General features: G+C 48.2%; 1 protein-coding gene across 1 annotated transcript in view; it reads right to left on the bottom strand.

The window, feature by feature from the left end:
- LOC133359830 (IgGFc-binding protein-like) overlaps window positions 1-14311 on the bottom strand; it is a 55818-nt gene that overhangs the window by 38936 nt on the left and 2571 nt on the right. The window contains exons 2-6 of the mRNA XM_061578371.1: window positions 14118-14234; window positions 6062-6297; window positions 4835-4996; window positions 1428-1572; window positions 187-349 (exon numbers count right to left, since the gene is read on the bottom strand). Coding sequence (XP_061434355.1) covers window positions 187-349; window positions 1428-1572; window positions 4835-4996; window positions 6062-6297; window positions 14118-14225 — 814 coding nt within the window. The 5' untranslated portion in view covers window positions 14226-14234. The remainder of the gene's footprint in view (window positions 1-186; window positions 350-1427; window positions 1573-4834; window positions 4997-6061; window positions 6298-14117; window positions 14235-14311) is intronic.

The following is a 14311-nucleotide window of genomic DNA, read 5'->3' as shown; positions in this document are numbered from 1 at the left end:
TCTCCCCCCACCCCGAACGTGACGACTGTCAGCAGTTATTATTCTGGCTTTTTGTCTTTGCATGAAAGGATCTTTAGTTGCGTTGAATAGCGTAAATTATCTATTTGGCGTTTGAACATCTTAACACCTCTTTTATTGTCATGAAGAGTTACTTCGCGACGCGCGCGCGCGCGTGCTGCGACTCACTCTCGAAGAGGACCTGCAGTGGGATGCTGGAGAGCGGGCTGCTGGGGGAGTACGAAGCAGAGTCCATGGTGATGCTATTGCGCGGGAAGTCCTCGATCATCAGCGCCAAGGCCCAGAGGCCGGAAGCGGTCACGGGCACCGTGAACGTGATGGTGCACGCGTCCTGCCACACACACAGCGCAACAGCAACACAAAACAGGGCACATACATTCATCCGTCCACGTAGTTTTCCGTTTGCCGCGTAGACTTTCGAGGTCCGGCTCTGTTAGCTATCATACAATGGTACGTCGAAGCCGAGCCAAATGCGGGAGCCATCACTGTGCTGGTGTTTTATTTTTTTCCACTGGCTACGTATCGTGCCGAGCCTGAACCAACCTGTGATGTGCTGCTGGCCTCGCAAGAAGACGTCTAAATCTAGCTCAAGGACAGGCAGGGCCTGGGAGCGGGGCTAATGACACGTACATTGAGTTGTGACGTTATCACGCCTGAAGAAGAAGCTAAACAAAATGGCGTCCGAGCGACGTCGGCCCTTTGGGGCGTTGAATAAGTGTGTGCGTGAGCGAGTGTTTGTGTGTCTCTGAATGTATGTACGTGGGGAGTGGTAGTGTAGCAGTAAGCATGCTGCGCTCGAACCTGAGTTTGATTCCTGCTCACGGCCAGTACCAGTGACGATTATCTGAACCGGTCCTGGACCTACCCTATGTCGACTCAGCCTCAAATGAATACCTGGTGCGGTGTGTAAACATCGCCACATGGTTAGACAAAGCAGGCCAAGCATGGTGCTGGCAACGCACCCCCTATTGTGCCGTGCCGAACTTCATAAGTGCTCGCCAACAGCACTCGCTGCTACAGTCTGTGGAGGCTATACGGGGGATCTTTATCTTGTTCCATGTATGTTGAACTTCTTTCACACCGTATGTAGCCAACCATGCTAATTGGAGGTGTGGGGGAAGGACAACAAGCTGAACACAAAGAGCAGCTCTAAAGAAATGAGTTTTTCAATCTAGATGATTTATAAGTGCACAGCTCCCAATGACTTCCTAATATCAGAAGGAAGAGCCTTTCAGACGGCCGCACGATGCCAAGAGGGAGTCATTGGTGAGCAGTGGCACCACAGGTTAGCGCGCTAGAACGTTCAGCGGTGCAGCCTCAGTGTCTCAAATTTCCCAAGCCAGCCAGGCCACCACCACCACCTCCTCCTCTCTCCTCTTCATCTCGTGATGGAAGTGACAGGGACGTACCTGATTCAGCGTCCCAAAGGGCGCGACTCCGCAGATGTCCCCACACTCGTCGTGCACGTTTTTGTTGGCATATCGACACTTCACCACATCGCCATCAGCGTCCAACACGGGGATGGTCCACACCTTGGTGCAGCCCACTTTGAGCCTGAGGGCACACGTGACGACCCCGGTGATGCGAGTTGAACTAAAACTAAACTAAAAACCACTTAGTATTTAATCTTAATTTGGAGCTTAGTATTACCAGGTAAGGCCCCACTGAGCTGTGTAGCTCTTAGTCAGAAACGAACTGGCCATCACAAATGATAGCCCAAGGATGTTGGCTGATCACGTGGAATGTATAGCAGCAATGGTGACAGTTTTATAGACTCGTCAAAGGACAAAGATCCCCCGTATAGCCTTAACAGACTTTTGGGGTAAGTGCTATTAGTGAGACCATATGAAGGCCAGCACGGCACACGAGGGGGTGGGTGGCCAGCACCAAGCCCGGCCGCCTTAGTCCCTCGAGGGTCAATGTTTACACATCGCACCAAGGACCATCATAAATGATACAGTGAGGGAAAAAAGTATTTGATCCCCTGTTGATTTTGTACGTTTGCCCACTGACAAAGAAATGATCAGTCTATAATTTTAATGGTAGGTTTATTTGAACAATGAGAGACAGAATAACAACAACAAAATCCAGAAAAACGCATGTCAAAATGTTATAAATTGATTTGCATTTTAACGAGGGAAATAAGTATTTGACCCCCTCTCAAATCAGAAAGATTTCTGGCTCTCAGGTGTCTTTTATACAGGTAACGAGCTGAGATTAGGAGCACACTCTTAAAGGGAGTGCTCCTAATCTCAGCTTGTTACCTGTGTAATAAAGGTCGTTGAGGCAACTTCTGGAATCCGGTCTTTTATTCAACTTGTATTACAGCTTTCCTTCACGCTGCTGACAGGCAGCGTGAGAGGGACAGAGAGAGAGAGACGCACCGCCACGTGGCAACCCGGAGCCACGCTCCCGCGTGGCCCCCTTCATCCGTTCGTTCCCGTTCTGACCCCGTGTCGTTCGTCTCCACCCCTATTTAATACCCGGGTCACGTGGTACGTTTTCACCAATCCTGGATAGCCTCCATGGAATATTCCAGGCTCCCTCGTAGGCTCCCGGAACCACGCCCCTGACTCATCTCCCCATTGGCTGTGGCCAAAGCCAGCAGAACCAATCCTCTCCTTACAGCTGTCACCTTTCCATTATGTCAGGGCCACGCCCCTAGGCTTCCCCCCATTGGCTATAAACCAAGACCGTCAGAGCCAATCATCATGACGAGTTGTGATACGTCAGTGAGCCGGATATATCCTCACATTACACCTGTATAAAATACACCTGTTCACAGAAGCAATCAATCAATCAGATTCCAAACTCTCCACCATGGCCAAGACCAAAGAGCTCTCCAATGATGTCAGGGACAAGATTGTAGACCTACACAAGGCTGGAATGGGCTACAAGACTATCACCAAGCAGCTTGGTGAGAAGGTGACAACAGTTGGTGTGATTATTCGCAAATGGAAGAAACACAAAATAACTGTCAATCTCCCTCGGCCTGGGGTTCCATGCAAGATCTCAACTCGTGGAGTTACAATGATCATGAAAACTGTGAGGAATCAGCCCAGAACTACACGGGAGGATCTTGTCAATGATCTCAAGGCAGTTGGGACCATAGTCACCAAGAAAACAGTTGGTAACACACTACGCCGTGAAGAACTGAAATCCTGCAGTGCCCGCAAGGTCCCCCTGCTCAAGAAAGCATATATACATGCCCGTCTGAAGTTTGCCAATGAACATCGGAATGATTCAGAGGACAACTGGGTGAAAGTGTTGTGGTCAGATGAGACCAAAATGGAGCTCTTTGGCATCAACTCAACTTGCCGTGTTTGGAGGAAGAGGAATGCTGCCTATGACCCCAAGAACACCATCCCCACCGTCAAACATGGAGGTGGAAACATTATGCTTTGGGGTTGTTTTTCTGCTAAGGGGACAGGACAACTTCACCGCATCAAAGGGACGATGGACGGGACCATGTACTGTCAAATCTTGGGTGAGAACCTCCTTCCCTCAGCCAGGGCATTGAAAATGGGTCGTGAATGGGTAATCCAGCATGACAATGACCCAAAACACACGGCCAAGGCAACAAAGGAGTGGCTCAAGAAGAAGCATATTAATGTCCTGGAGTGGCCTAGCCAGTCTCCAGACCTTAATCCATAGAAAATCTGTGTAGGGAGCTGAAGGTTCGAGTTGCCAAACGTCAGCCTCGAAACCTTAATAACTTGGAAAAGATCTGCAAAGAGGAGTGGGACAAATTCCCTCCTGAGATGTGTGCAAACCTGGTGGCCAACTACAAGAAACGTCTGACCTCTGTGATTGCCAACAAGGGGTTTGCCACCAAGTACTAAGTCATGTTTTTCAGAGGGGTCAAATACTTATTTCCCTCATTAAAATGCAAATCAATTTATAACATTTTTTACATGCGTTTTTATGGATTTTGTTGTTGTTATTCTGTCTTTCACTGTTCAAATAAACCTACCAATAAAATTATAGACTGATCATTTATTTTTCAGTGGGCAAACGTACAAAATCAGCAGGGGATCAAATACTTTTTTCCCTCACTGTAGTTCAACAAAGTGGTTTATGATCACGTGGAAATTTATAGCTGCCAAATACTCTAAACACGTGATGTTTGTTATAAATGTGGAAAGAAAAACCAGAAGACCTGGACAAAAATCCACGCAACCAGAGAGAAACACGCAAACTTCAAATATACAGCAGGCGTCAGGGTCGGAATCGAACCCACGACCTCCTGTATACCAAGTGAGGTAGTTAACATCTCGCCACCGCCAGTTATATACTTTGGGCCAGTGCGGTGCGGCAACCCTGTACGTATGCATGTTGAACTTTTTTCGCACCGCAAGTAGCCAACCACGCTAATCGGAGGTGCAGGGGAAAGACTACGTGTCATATCAAATGTGTCATATGAAACGAAGTCACGGGTCGTGTGAAGTAAAGTCAAGGGTCGTGTAAAGTGAAGTAGTGGGTCATGTGAAGTGAAGTCATGGGTCGTGTAAAGTGAAGTAGCGGGTCATGTGAAGTGAAGTCATGGGTCGTGTAAAGTGAAGTAGCGGGTCATGTGAAGTGAAGTCACGAATCGTGTGAAGTGAAGTAGCGGGTCATGTGAAGTGAAGTCATGGGTCGTGTAAAGTGAAGTAGCGGGTCATGTGAAGTGAAGTCATGGGTCGTGGGAAGTGAAGCAACAGGTTACGTGAATCACGGGTCATGTGAAACAAAGTTATGGGTCGTGTGAAGTGAAGTCACGGGTCGTACTTGGCCCCGTGGGCCACAGGCTCCCCCCAGGCTTGGTGCAGCCACGTACTTGATGAGCGGCTTGGAGGTGGTCATGGGGGAGATGTTGGGGCTGCCGGTGTCGCTCCGGGTCCCAGGGTTGAGTATGGCGATCACGGACCACGAGCTTGCCACGCTCTGGGTCCCGTAAGCGGTGATCACGTTCGCGCTCACCCAGCAGCAGCTCGCGAAGCTATAGTCGGACCAACATGCGCGGCGTGCCACCACCGCAATCATCATCATTGGCAACAGCACCATCTCTGGCGCCATCCATGTCACGGTGGTCATCTATTTATATCTTTATTTTATTTTAACTGGGTCAGGGCCTACTGAGCTATATAGCTCTTTTTCAGAAGCGACCTGGCCATCACCAATGATAGCTCAAAGAAGTGGCTTATCATACGGAAATTTATAGCATCCAAATACTATAAACGCGTGTTTATAAATGTGGGGGGGGGGGGGGGGAAACCCGGAGGGTCCGGAGAAAAATCCACGCAACCACGTGGAGAGAAGGCATACCCTCCAAGCAGGTGTTAGGGTCGGGATCAAACCCACGACCTCTTGTATACGAGGCGAGGTAGTTAACATAGCCGAGGCACCAGTGGCGGCTCCTGCAAAATCTCTCAGGGGGGGCAAATGTCTGGATGATTGATAAGGATAAGGTCCACCCATGCAATGGATACATTAACAGCTTAAGCATGTAAAGGCAACTTCACTTCTTTAATATTAATGAAAAATAAAGTGACTCTTACAATACATCTTGTTTGTTTCTATACTCACTATTAAAACAAACCACTCAAGTTTATTTTATTAAAGATTCCACTAGGTGGCAACAAATTATATTGTTGGATGAAACGTGCTTACGTATGATGACGTAAGCACGTATGATGACGTAAGCATGTATGATGACGTAAGCACGTTTGGGCGAGCCCTCCCGGAAGCCATAGAGAATGCATTGCAGCGACCCCGTTCGAAAAAAAACATCTTTGAATGTAAGTCTATGGAGCCACTCGGGGCGATTCTCAGCTGGAGGGAAATCGCCCAAAAAGAGGCGGTACTCCACAGAACGTGACATGACGCTGATTGGACTATATCCAGAGGCTGCAGTGACGGCTAGCGTGACTTTGTGGTTCAATGACATTGGTGGTGCGTCGCCCAATCGCCCTAATGAAGAAACCGCCCTTGCTAGGCACCGTAGCGCCTTTCGTACATACGTTGCCGTCGTCATTATCGTCATCATCGGCCACGTGTCTCTCACCTGACGATGCTCTGCTGCGTGCTGGGGACGGTGAAGTTGAAGTTCCCCATGCCCACCATCCAGTCCGAGTTGCTGTTCTGCTCGATACACGCGATGCTCATAGTGCGGGTTTCACTGCAGCCCTGGGTGCATTGCCACTGGTCGCCCGTGGAGAAGTACGCTCCGGCCGCGATGTCATTGTCCGTGCAGGGGGTCATGGAGGAGCGGCGCCAGGCCATCATGTAGCTGAACTTCACCTGGCGGAAGAGAGTCAACGCGGGCGGCACGAGTGCGGTTGTCGTCTGGTGACGGGTAACGAGTGCGCGTGGGGTTCGATCCCCGACCCCTGACTATGCCTGCTGCTGTATTTTTGGAGTTTGCGGTGTCTCTCCACCCCCCCACCCCCCCCCGTGGTGGTTGCGTGGATTTTTTTTATCCCGGTCCTCTGGTTTTCCCCTCCACATTTAGAATCGACATCACGCAGTATTCAGCTGCTGCTGCAAATGACCACGTGATGAGGATGATCAGCCGCCACTTGGTTGAGCTGATACCATTTGTGATGGCTTCTGACAAAGAGACACGTTGCTTGGTGAGGCAAACAATACAAACTGGATTACAGCAATTAACATTATTATTATGGAGAGAACTTTGCGGATTTTCTCTACGTTTGAATGCAGAAGTGCACCTCTAATCATACGGCTATTAAAGATAATTAATAATAAAGATGACGACGAGAGTTTTCTGGCTTGCTGCTGGTTGGCCTCCTTTCCTCCCCAAACACGAACTCTGTTGCTGTTGGTAGTGGCTGCTGCGGGACCATTGCCACCGAAAATAGCTGGGTAACTGGCTACACGGGATTTTCCAGGTAACACACATTCCTGCGGAGGGAGCTGGTAGGAACGTTGGGTTGCTCGGTCAATGGCCAGGGTCAACGGCGGCGTGGTGTATTCCGCAAATATGGGCGACTGTGAGGGCAGGCACAAGCCGGTGTGAGTAGGTTAAACGTTGATTTGTATAAGGGCACCACGGAGTGACCAGCCCCTCCCCACCCAGACCCACCCCTCCCACCCCCCACCCAGCCCCACCCTCCCCACCCAGCCCCACCCTCTCCATCCAGCCCCTCCCCACCCAGCCCCTCCCCACCCAGCCCCTCCCCTCCCCACCCAGCCCTCCCTCCCCACCCAGCCCCTCCCTTCACGACGGACGGACGGACACAAGAATCCCCTGTGGGCTGGTGGAACCAGTGGGTTCCTATCAGTATTAAAGATTGCATTGATTTAAACAGGCGTGGGGAAGTTTGGGGAAGACGTTTAATAATTATAGTAATATATAGCAACACCAGAGAGGTGGGAGTTAGACATGCAGAATAATCACACGTGACGTTTTTGTTATGTTAGATCGCGTAAATATAAATGTTTCGTTAAATGTTGTAGTTGTGGGTTTTACTCTCCAGCACACAACCAGTTAGTGCTGAGCTAGTAGCGAATTGGCCACGTTTTGTTTACGTGGCAACCCCCTTTACTGATTGGACGTGACAGGTGGTGATGGGGGGTTTAACGACACGGCATTTATATTCACCCAATTTAACCCAACAAAAAAACGTTTATTATTAATAATATTGGTTGCGAAAGCCTAACTACTTCGTGTGAAAAATACTGACACAGCTCGCTTAAAATAGCTCTTAACTTTTAGACTGTGTGTGCTGTCAGTTTAAATGTACTTCTTTCATTTCTATACAAGCGGACGCACAATGCGCTTCTCCAGGAACTGCTAATTTGATTATTTTTGTTGCATAATGCACAAAGAATGCGATGATTTTTACAAAAAAATATTTTGTCATATCCTTAAGTTCGTGCTTTTTCCGGCACGGTACATTTTTCTGTTGTGATGGGGGAAGGGGGCTTCCCCTGCTACCTTTCAATTCATATCACAGTCGACGCATCAGAACGCAATGCCTCCTTCAATACATCCGCTTCTCCACGTAACGAATGTGAGTATTCATTTACACGACCCATCGCCCCCCCCACGACCCGCCTGTGAGTGAGGAAGTTTTCAGCAGCGTTGGTTCAGTACAAGTGCAGTAATTGTCCCACACGATCCCTGGGAACTAGAGTCGCCAATAAGGCTGGAGAGCAAACAATCCACCCTCCGATTGGTTAAGGGTACGGGGGAGCCAAGAGGGTTGTCCCCGGGGACGTTCAAAAGGGGAATAAGTATAACCCGTAAAAACAAAGTTTTTCACTATAAATCCTTTATATGCGTGGCGGCTAGAGTCCTCTCGTCCTCTGACTTGAGATGGCTGCCACCTATGGGTCAGATGATTGTCTGCCAGTATTAAGCAGTTGGTAATTAAATATTTAATTTGTTTTCCCTAAACAGTGTAAAATTTTGGAAAAAAATTTTCACGAACATTAATTGTCTCGCACAACGAGTCTGTGTGCAAAATGTCAGCTCGATTGGATCACGGGAAGTGGGTTAAAAAACGACCGAAAGGTTTGCACGGTCGTAAGCAAGCAAGCAAGCACGCAAGCAAGCAAGCAAGCGAACTTAATATAAAGGATTTAAAAAGCTGTAGGGGTTGGCTGAGCGTCAGGCGAGGGTGAAAGACAGGCGATGATTGGTGGAGATGGAGTCGCGACGAGGTACGTGGCCAGGAAGGGGTTAAAAGAGGGAGCGGGAGGCGGAGGTCGTAGAGTTTCAAGTTTCATGTATTAGGTGTAGAGCCCTGTGAGCCATTCGGCTTATGAATCGGGTGCAACCGCAACAAACAAAAAAACAAAAACATGAACAAGAAAACATCTTAAAGTGATTATGTGCAAACAGAAAATCCAAGAAAAGACAGCAAAATATTGCAGAAAAAATCACCGTGCACCAACCCTGTGCAAATATCCCAGTGGGATGCAAGTCAAACAACAACAACCACAAGACAACTTAGATTAAGGCCATCAGGTCTAACTCTGTACTACAACAAACAAACATGCCAAACCGAAAAACTAGAGAGAGAGAGAGAGGGAGCGAGAACGGAGGTGTGGACCGTTGTCCATGAAATTTAGACCTTAAACCTTGTGGACAAAGAAAAGGCCAGAGTCTTCTTTCACGAGCGAAGACTCAGTGTCTCCTTATCAGCAGCAAGAGTCACGCTCTGCTTGAACCAAGACTGGTGAAGTGCCCAGATTTTTACATGTAGGCAAGGACCGGTTTCAACTCTCAGTGTCGCATCAGCAACACGAGTCATGCTCTTCTTGAACGAATGCTGGTGAAACTACCCAGGTGTAGTGGCGTAACGCGCGCGGGGTTTGCAAACGGCAGTTGCATTATGTGCGGGGGTGCAGACGGTGAGGTCAGCTGAGGATAGGCATGTGCAGGCGGCTGGCCTGGGTGACAGCAGACAGAGAGACGCCAGTGATTGCCTGGCTGCAAATGCAGACGGGAAGTAGGCGACAAGTGGGGAGACCACGGGCGGGAGGCGTCGAGATGACGCTCTTTAATGAGGGCCATCTGAGGGCAATTAATGAGTGAGAGGATATAAGCGGCTTGGAAGCGTATTATTAAATAATACATTACCATTCCTAATAGGGGAAACACATACTAATTAACTGATTACTAACGAAGTATATAATTACAATAACACATTTCGATTTAAAGCTTTCGTGACTGCAGGGATTCATTTTATTGGTTCTTTCGGTAAAGTCACGTAGAAAGGAAATAATAAAATAATTAAAATAAAACATAGCAGCATCATTAGGATGCTGTCTTTCCGACAGCTCTGTTTCTTCACCTGAGGACGGCTGCTTGCGTTGTGGCCGAAACGTGAGAATTTTATTATGTTTTATTATTATTTTATTATTTCCCATCTACGTGACTTTACCGAAAGAACCAAGAATACAATAACACACATTACAACTAATTACGAATCTACAACTTATTACTAATCATAATAATGAATTGATTACTAATCTATTATATCACCCCCCCTCACCTTAAATTTCTGCACTTGAGTGATTATAGTATTGGTTCAGTTAAATAATACACATTAAAACTAATTACGAATCTACAACTCATTGTTAATTATAACAATTGACCGATTACTAATCTATTATATAATTACAATACCCCCCCTCTGCCTCAAATCACTGCAGCTGAATGCGTTAAATGATTACGTCACCCTGCTGCTCTATTTAAGACCCGGGAGCAAGTGAGGGCTTCACCATTCTGGCAAATTGCCCGATGATGCTGGATGTAATTACCAGCGAAACGTCGGACTACTCAAAAATTGTAAATGTTGTGGATTCACTCTTCAACACACCGGTGGGCTAACGTAGTGAACTGTTTGTCGTTTGTCAACGTGACACTTTTTTACTGATTGACCGTATCGGGTGGTAGAGGGTTACGAAACATTTATAAAACATCTAACCCAAAAATGTTTATCATGAGGATATAAGAAGATGTGCGGGCAAACGCGAGTTGAGTTGGTTGGAGTGAAGACAAGAGAGAGGCTAGCGGAATCCTAAGTGTGAGTGTGATACGGCTAACAGTAGGGAAGCTCGCAGTGTGTATAGTAATAGGCTAGAAGTGGAGAAGCTAGCAGAGCGTATAGTAATAGGCTAGCAACGGAGAGGCTAGCAGAGAGAGAGCATGCAAGCGGAGCGAGCGGAGCGTAGCAGGCGAGCAGCGCAAGCGAAAGAGTTGCTGCGGAGATACGTGGTGTTGAACGCGAGGAGTTCTACTCGAATAAAGTAACAACGGGAGAAAAATAAGTTGCCCGTGTGAAATAACACCACTACACAGGCAAGGGCCCTCTCTTTTAAAGATATTGTACCTAGTTTGATGAAAACAAATCACACAATGCACAACTCGGACTACGGGCATCCGTCACGTAATCTGTCCTTGCACTTAACAAATAAGAGTAGAGCGATTACCACCCCGGCTTACGTCGAGGTGAGGGGTTGCGTTCCTGCAAGATGCGACGACGACGTATATTGAAACGACGACGAGGGGTAGTCGTAGTCAGTGGTGGTGGTGGAGGAGGCTGAGAGTAGGCGACGGATAACGAGACAGGATGGACGGACGACGCTGCTGTGGACGATGTGAGCGAGCGTGGGGTTGAGGCGACCGCTATTCAGGTGGCGGTGTTAGTAATAACGTGACGACGGATATCGAGACAACGTAAATTGAAGTGACGTGCAGGGGTAGTCATAGTAGTAGTAGGAGGTGGAGTAGGAGGCTGAGAGTTGGCGACGGATAACGAGACAGGATGGACAACGATGTCGGCGATTTGAGTGAGCGTGGGTTTCAGGTAACCGCTAATCACGCGGCGGTGTTAACAACGACGTGACGACGGATTTGCGAAACTACGTAACAGGGGGAAGACGTACATTAGGGTGGCGCTGTAGTTCTTTACACAAACCTATCGGCCCCATGGTCTTCTGCGAGTGAATATATTTTTTATTTAGCAGTATTGCCTTCGAACGGGGGCAAGGACTCATTTGTGATTGCCAGGTTGCTTCTGCAAAATAAGCTCATAGGGGGCGTCCATAAATGACGTCACGCGATTTTGGACGATTTTCGACCCCCCCTCCCCTTCGTCACACGGCGTCACAAAAAGTCAGACCCCCCCCTCAAATATGACGTCATAAAGCTCTGCCCCCCCCCCAAAAAAAAAACACGCTTCAAATCGCCTTAAACTATTGTTATTGTACCGTGTATTTAATGTGGCGCTGCACTCTGATGTTGTAGGAGAAAACATTTATTAAAACGTCTATTTAATTAAGCAGAAGGTGTTGTCTATTTATTTAAAGTTGCGCATTTTGATGTGACGTCACATTTCTCAAACCCTCGCCCCTCCCATGTCACACATCGTCACAAATGTCTGACCCCCCCTCCCAGGTGCGTGACGTCATTTATGGACGGCCCCATACCTCAGCGGCAGTCCAGGATTATCCTAAGTAACAAAAGTAGCTACACATGCTCGGGGCCCCGCACGTTCAAGGGCCCCGCACGTTCAAGGGCCCCGCGCTAAATGCTTTCAAGCTATCAATTCTGTCTAGATTTGATTTAAAGTTGTCGTGACTGCAGGGATCCATACTCTTTGTTTTTTTTTCGGTAAAGTCACGTAGGTATAAAATAAAATAAATTAAATCACGACGTTTCGGGCGCAACACAAGCCTCCGTCATCAGGTGGGACAACCACAGCAAGAAACAATTGCTGAAGTGGCCAAAATGGGGGGCTGCCTTGACAAGAGGCTATATAGGTAAGAGAGGGGAGAGAGGAGTAATGGGGGGGAGAGAGATTAAGAGGGGAGGGGAGCGCTGCGAGAGCGTTTATCAACTCCGTCTATCAATTCCGGTTCAGTGATTCTGCACTTGCTCTATTACTATAGTACTATACTGCCTTCAACTTTTACGAACGGCTGGGTGTTTAAGGTTAGCGATTTGTCTTATCATCTGGCGGTATAGCAAATGAAAAAATCTAATTACTTTACTATGCAAGTAAAAAAAATAATGTGTTTCATATTTACGTGTTTTTTTATATTTAGGGCCCATTTATAACATATGCTGCAGGCCCCTGCAGCAGCTTAATCCGGCACTGCTCGGCGGGCTTTGCCTGATGAGATGGGGATGGTTTAGTGTTGAAATTTGTTTGGGTAATGCATTCACCTTTCCTGTACTCTGCACTCCTGCAGTCAAAATATATATTCTGATTCTGATTGATCGCCGTCAATAGCACCACAAGCCTTCGTGAATTATGCAAGATATGCGTGTGTATGATCAGTCAGTTCCTGGGGAAGCGCATTGTGGTGGCATTTGCTTATCTATGCTCGCCATCAAAATGAATTCACTGACTTGTCAGCAGCAGCAAACAGCCGTGACGCAGATTGTGACGACCAAGAGGTTAACAGTAGAACCGGTCCCTTTGCTGAGACGTTTATAATCTGTCAGCCGCTTACAGTCGGTGAATTTATTTTGATTGCGAGCATAGATAGAGCAACAGGACCGCAACGCACAATAAGTACTTATTAAATAGACGTGTGTGTGCGTGTGTGTTTGCATAGTTCGCAAAAAGCATTTGGTGATTTTGCATATTCCCCCCACTTTTTTGAAACTTAAGCCAAAAAATGGATAAAATATTACATCTGATGGGTGAGGCACGGAACACACAAAGATCCCCCGTATAGCCTGTAACAGACTGTTGGGGCAAGTGCTGTTAGCTAGCACCTCACACACAGACACAGACAAAGATCCCCCCGTATAGCCTTTAACAGACTTTTAGGACAAGTGCTGTTAGCGAACGCCTATTAATGCCGGAAGGATACACGAGGGGGTATGTGGCCAGCATCACGCCAGACCGCCTTTGTCTCCCTAGTGGCGATGTTTACACACCACACAGTTCAAACCTTATTGAGGCTGAGTCCACCTCGGGGACGCCCAGGACCATTTCAAATAATCGTCACTGGTGTTGGCCGTGAGTGGGAATCGAACTCATTTGGCCGGTTTCGTAGCGCAACCTGCTAACCGCTATGCCACCGCTCCCCATACACACGCACACACACGGACAAAGACAAAGATCCCCCGTATAGCCTTAACAGACTGTAGGGGCAAGTACTGTTAGCGAGCACCTATGAAGGCCGGAAAGGTACACGAGGGGGTGGGTGGCCAGCACCACGCCCGACCGCCTTTGTCTCCCTAGCGGCGATGTTTACACACCGAACCAGGTACTCATTTGAGGCTGAGTCGACCTAGGGGAGGCCCGGGACCGGTTCAGATAATCGTTACTGGTGTTTGCCGTGAGCGGGAATCGAATCCGGGTCGCCAGGTTCGTAGTGCAGCGCGCTAACCGCTACACCACACAGACACACACACAGACACACACATACCCACACACTCACACACACCCAAACACACACACCCACACTCACACACCCACACTCTCACACCCACACACCTACAGGCACACACATACACGCACACACCCACACATACACACACCCACACGCACACATACCCACACATCTACACACACACACAAACACACACACATCCACACACACCCCCCACACACACAAACACGCACACACACCTGGTTGCCGTCTTGAGGAATCCAGGAGATGGTTCCCCCGCGGAAATGGGAGCCACTCGTCGTGCCCAGGGCCAGGACAAGTACAACCAGAGCCAGACACAGCCTCATGGTGGACTCCTGCAGGGAGGCGGGGTGGACAATCAACACGGGGTGGAGAATCATCACTGATTGAACAATCAACAAGGGGTGAACAA

Source organism: Lethenteron reissneri, chromosome 66, assembly GCF_015708825.2.
Source record: "Lethenteron reissneri isolate LAM-NWPU_2019-01 chromosome 66, ASM1570882v1, whole genome shotgun sequence".
Lineage (NCBI taxonomy): Eukaryota > Metazoa > Chordata > Hyperoartia > Petromyzontiformes > Petromyzontidae > Lethenteron > Lethenteron reissneri.
This window is presented reverse-complemented; position numbering and strand designations above follow the sequence as displayed.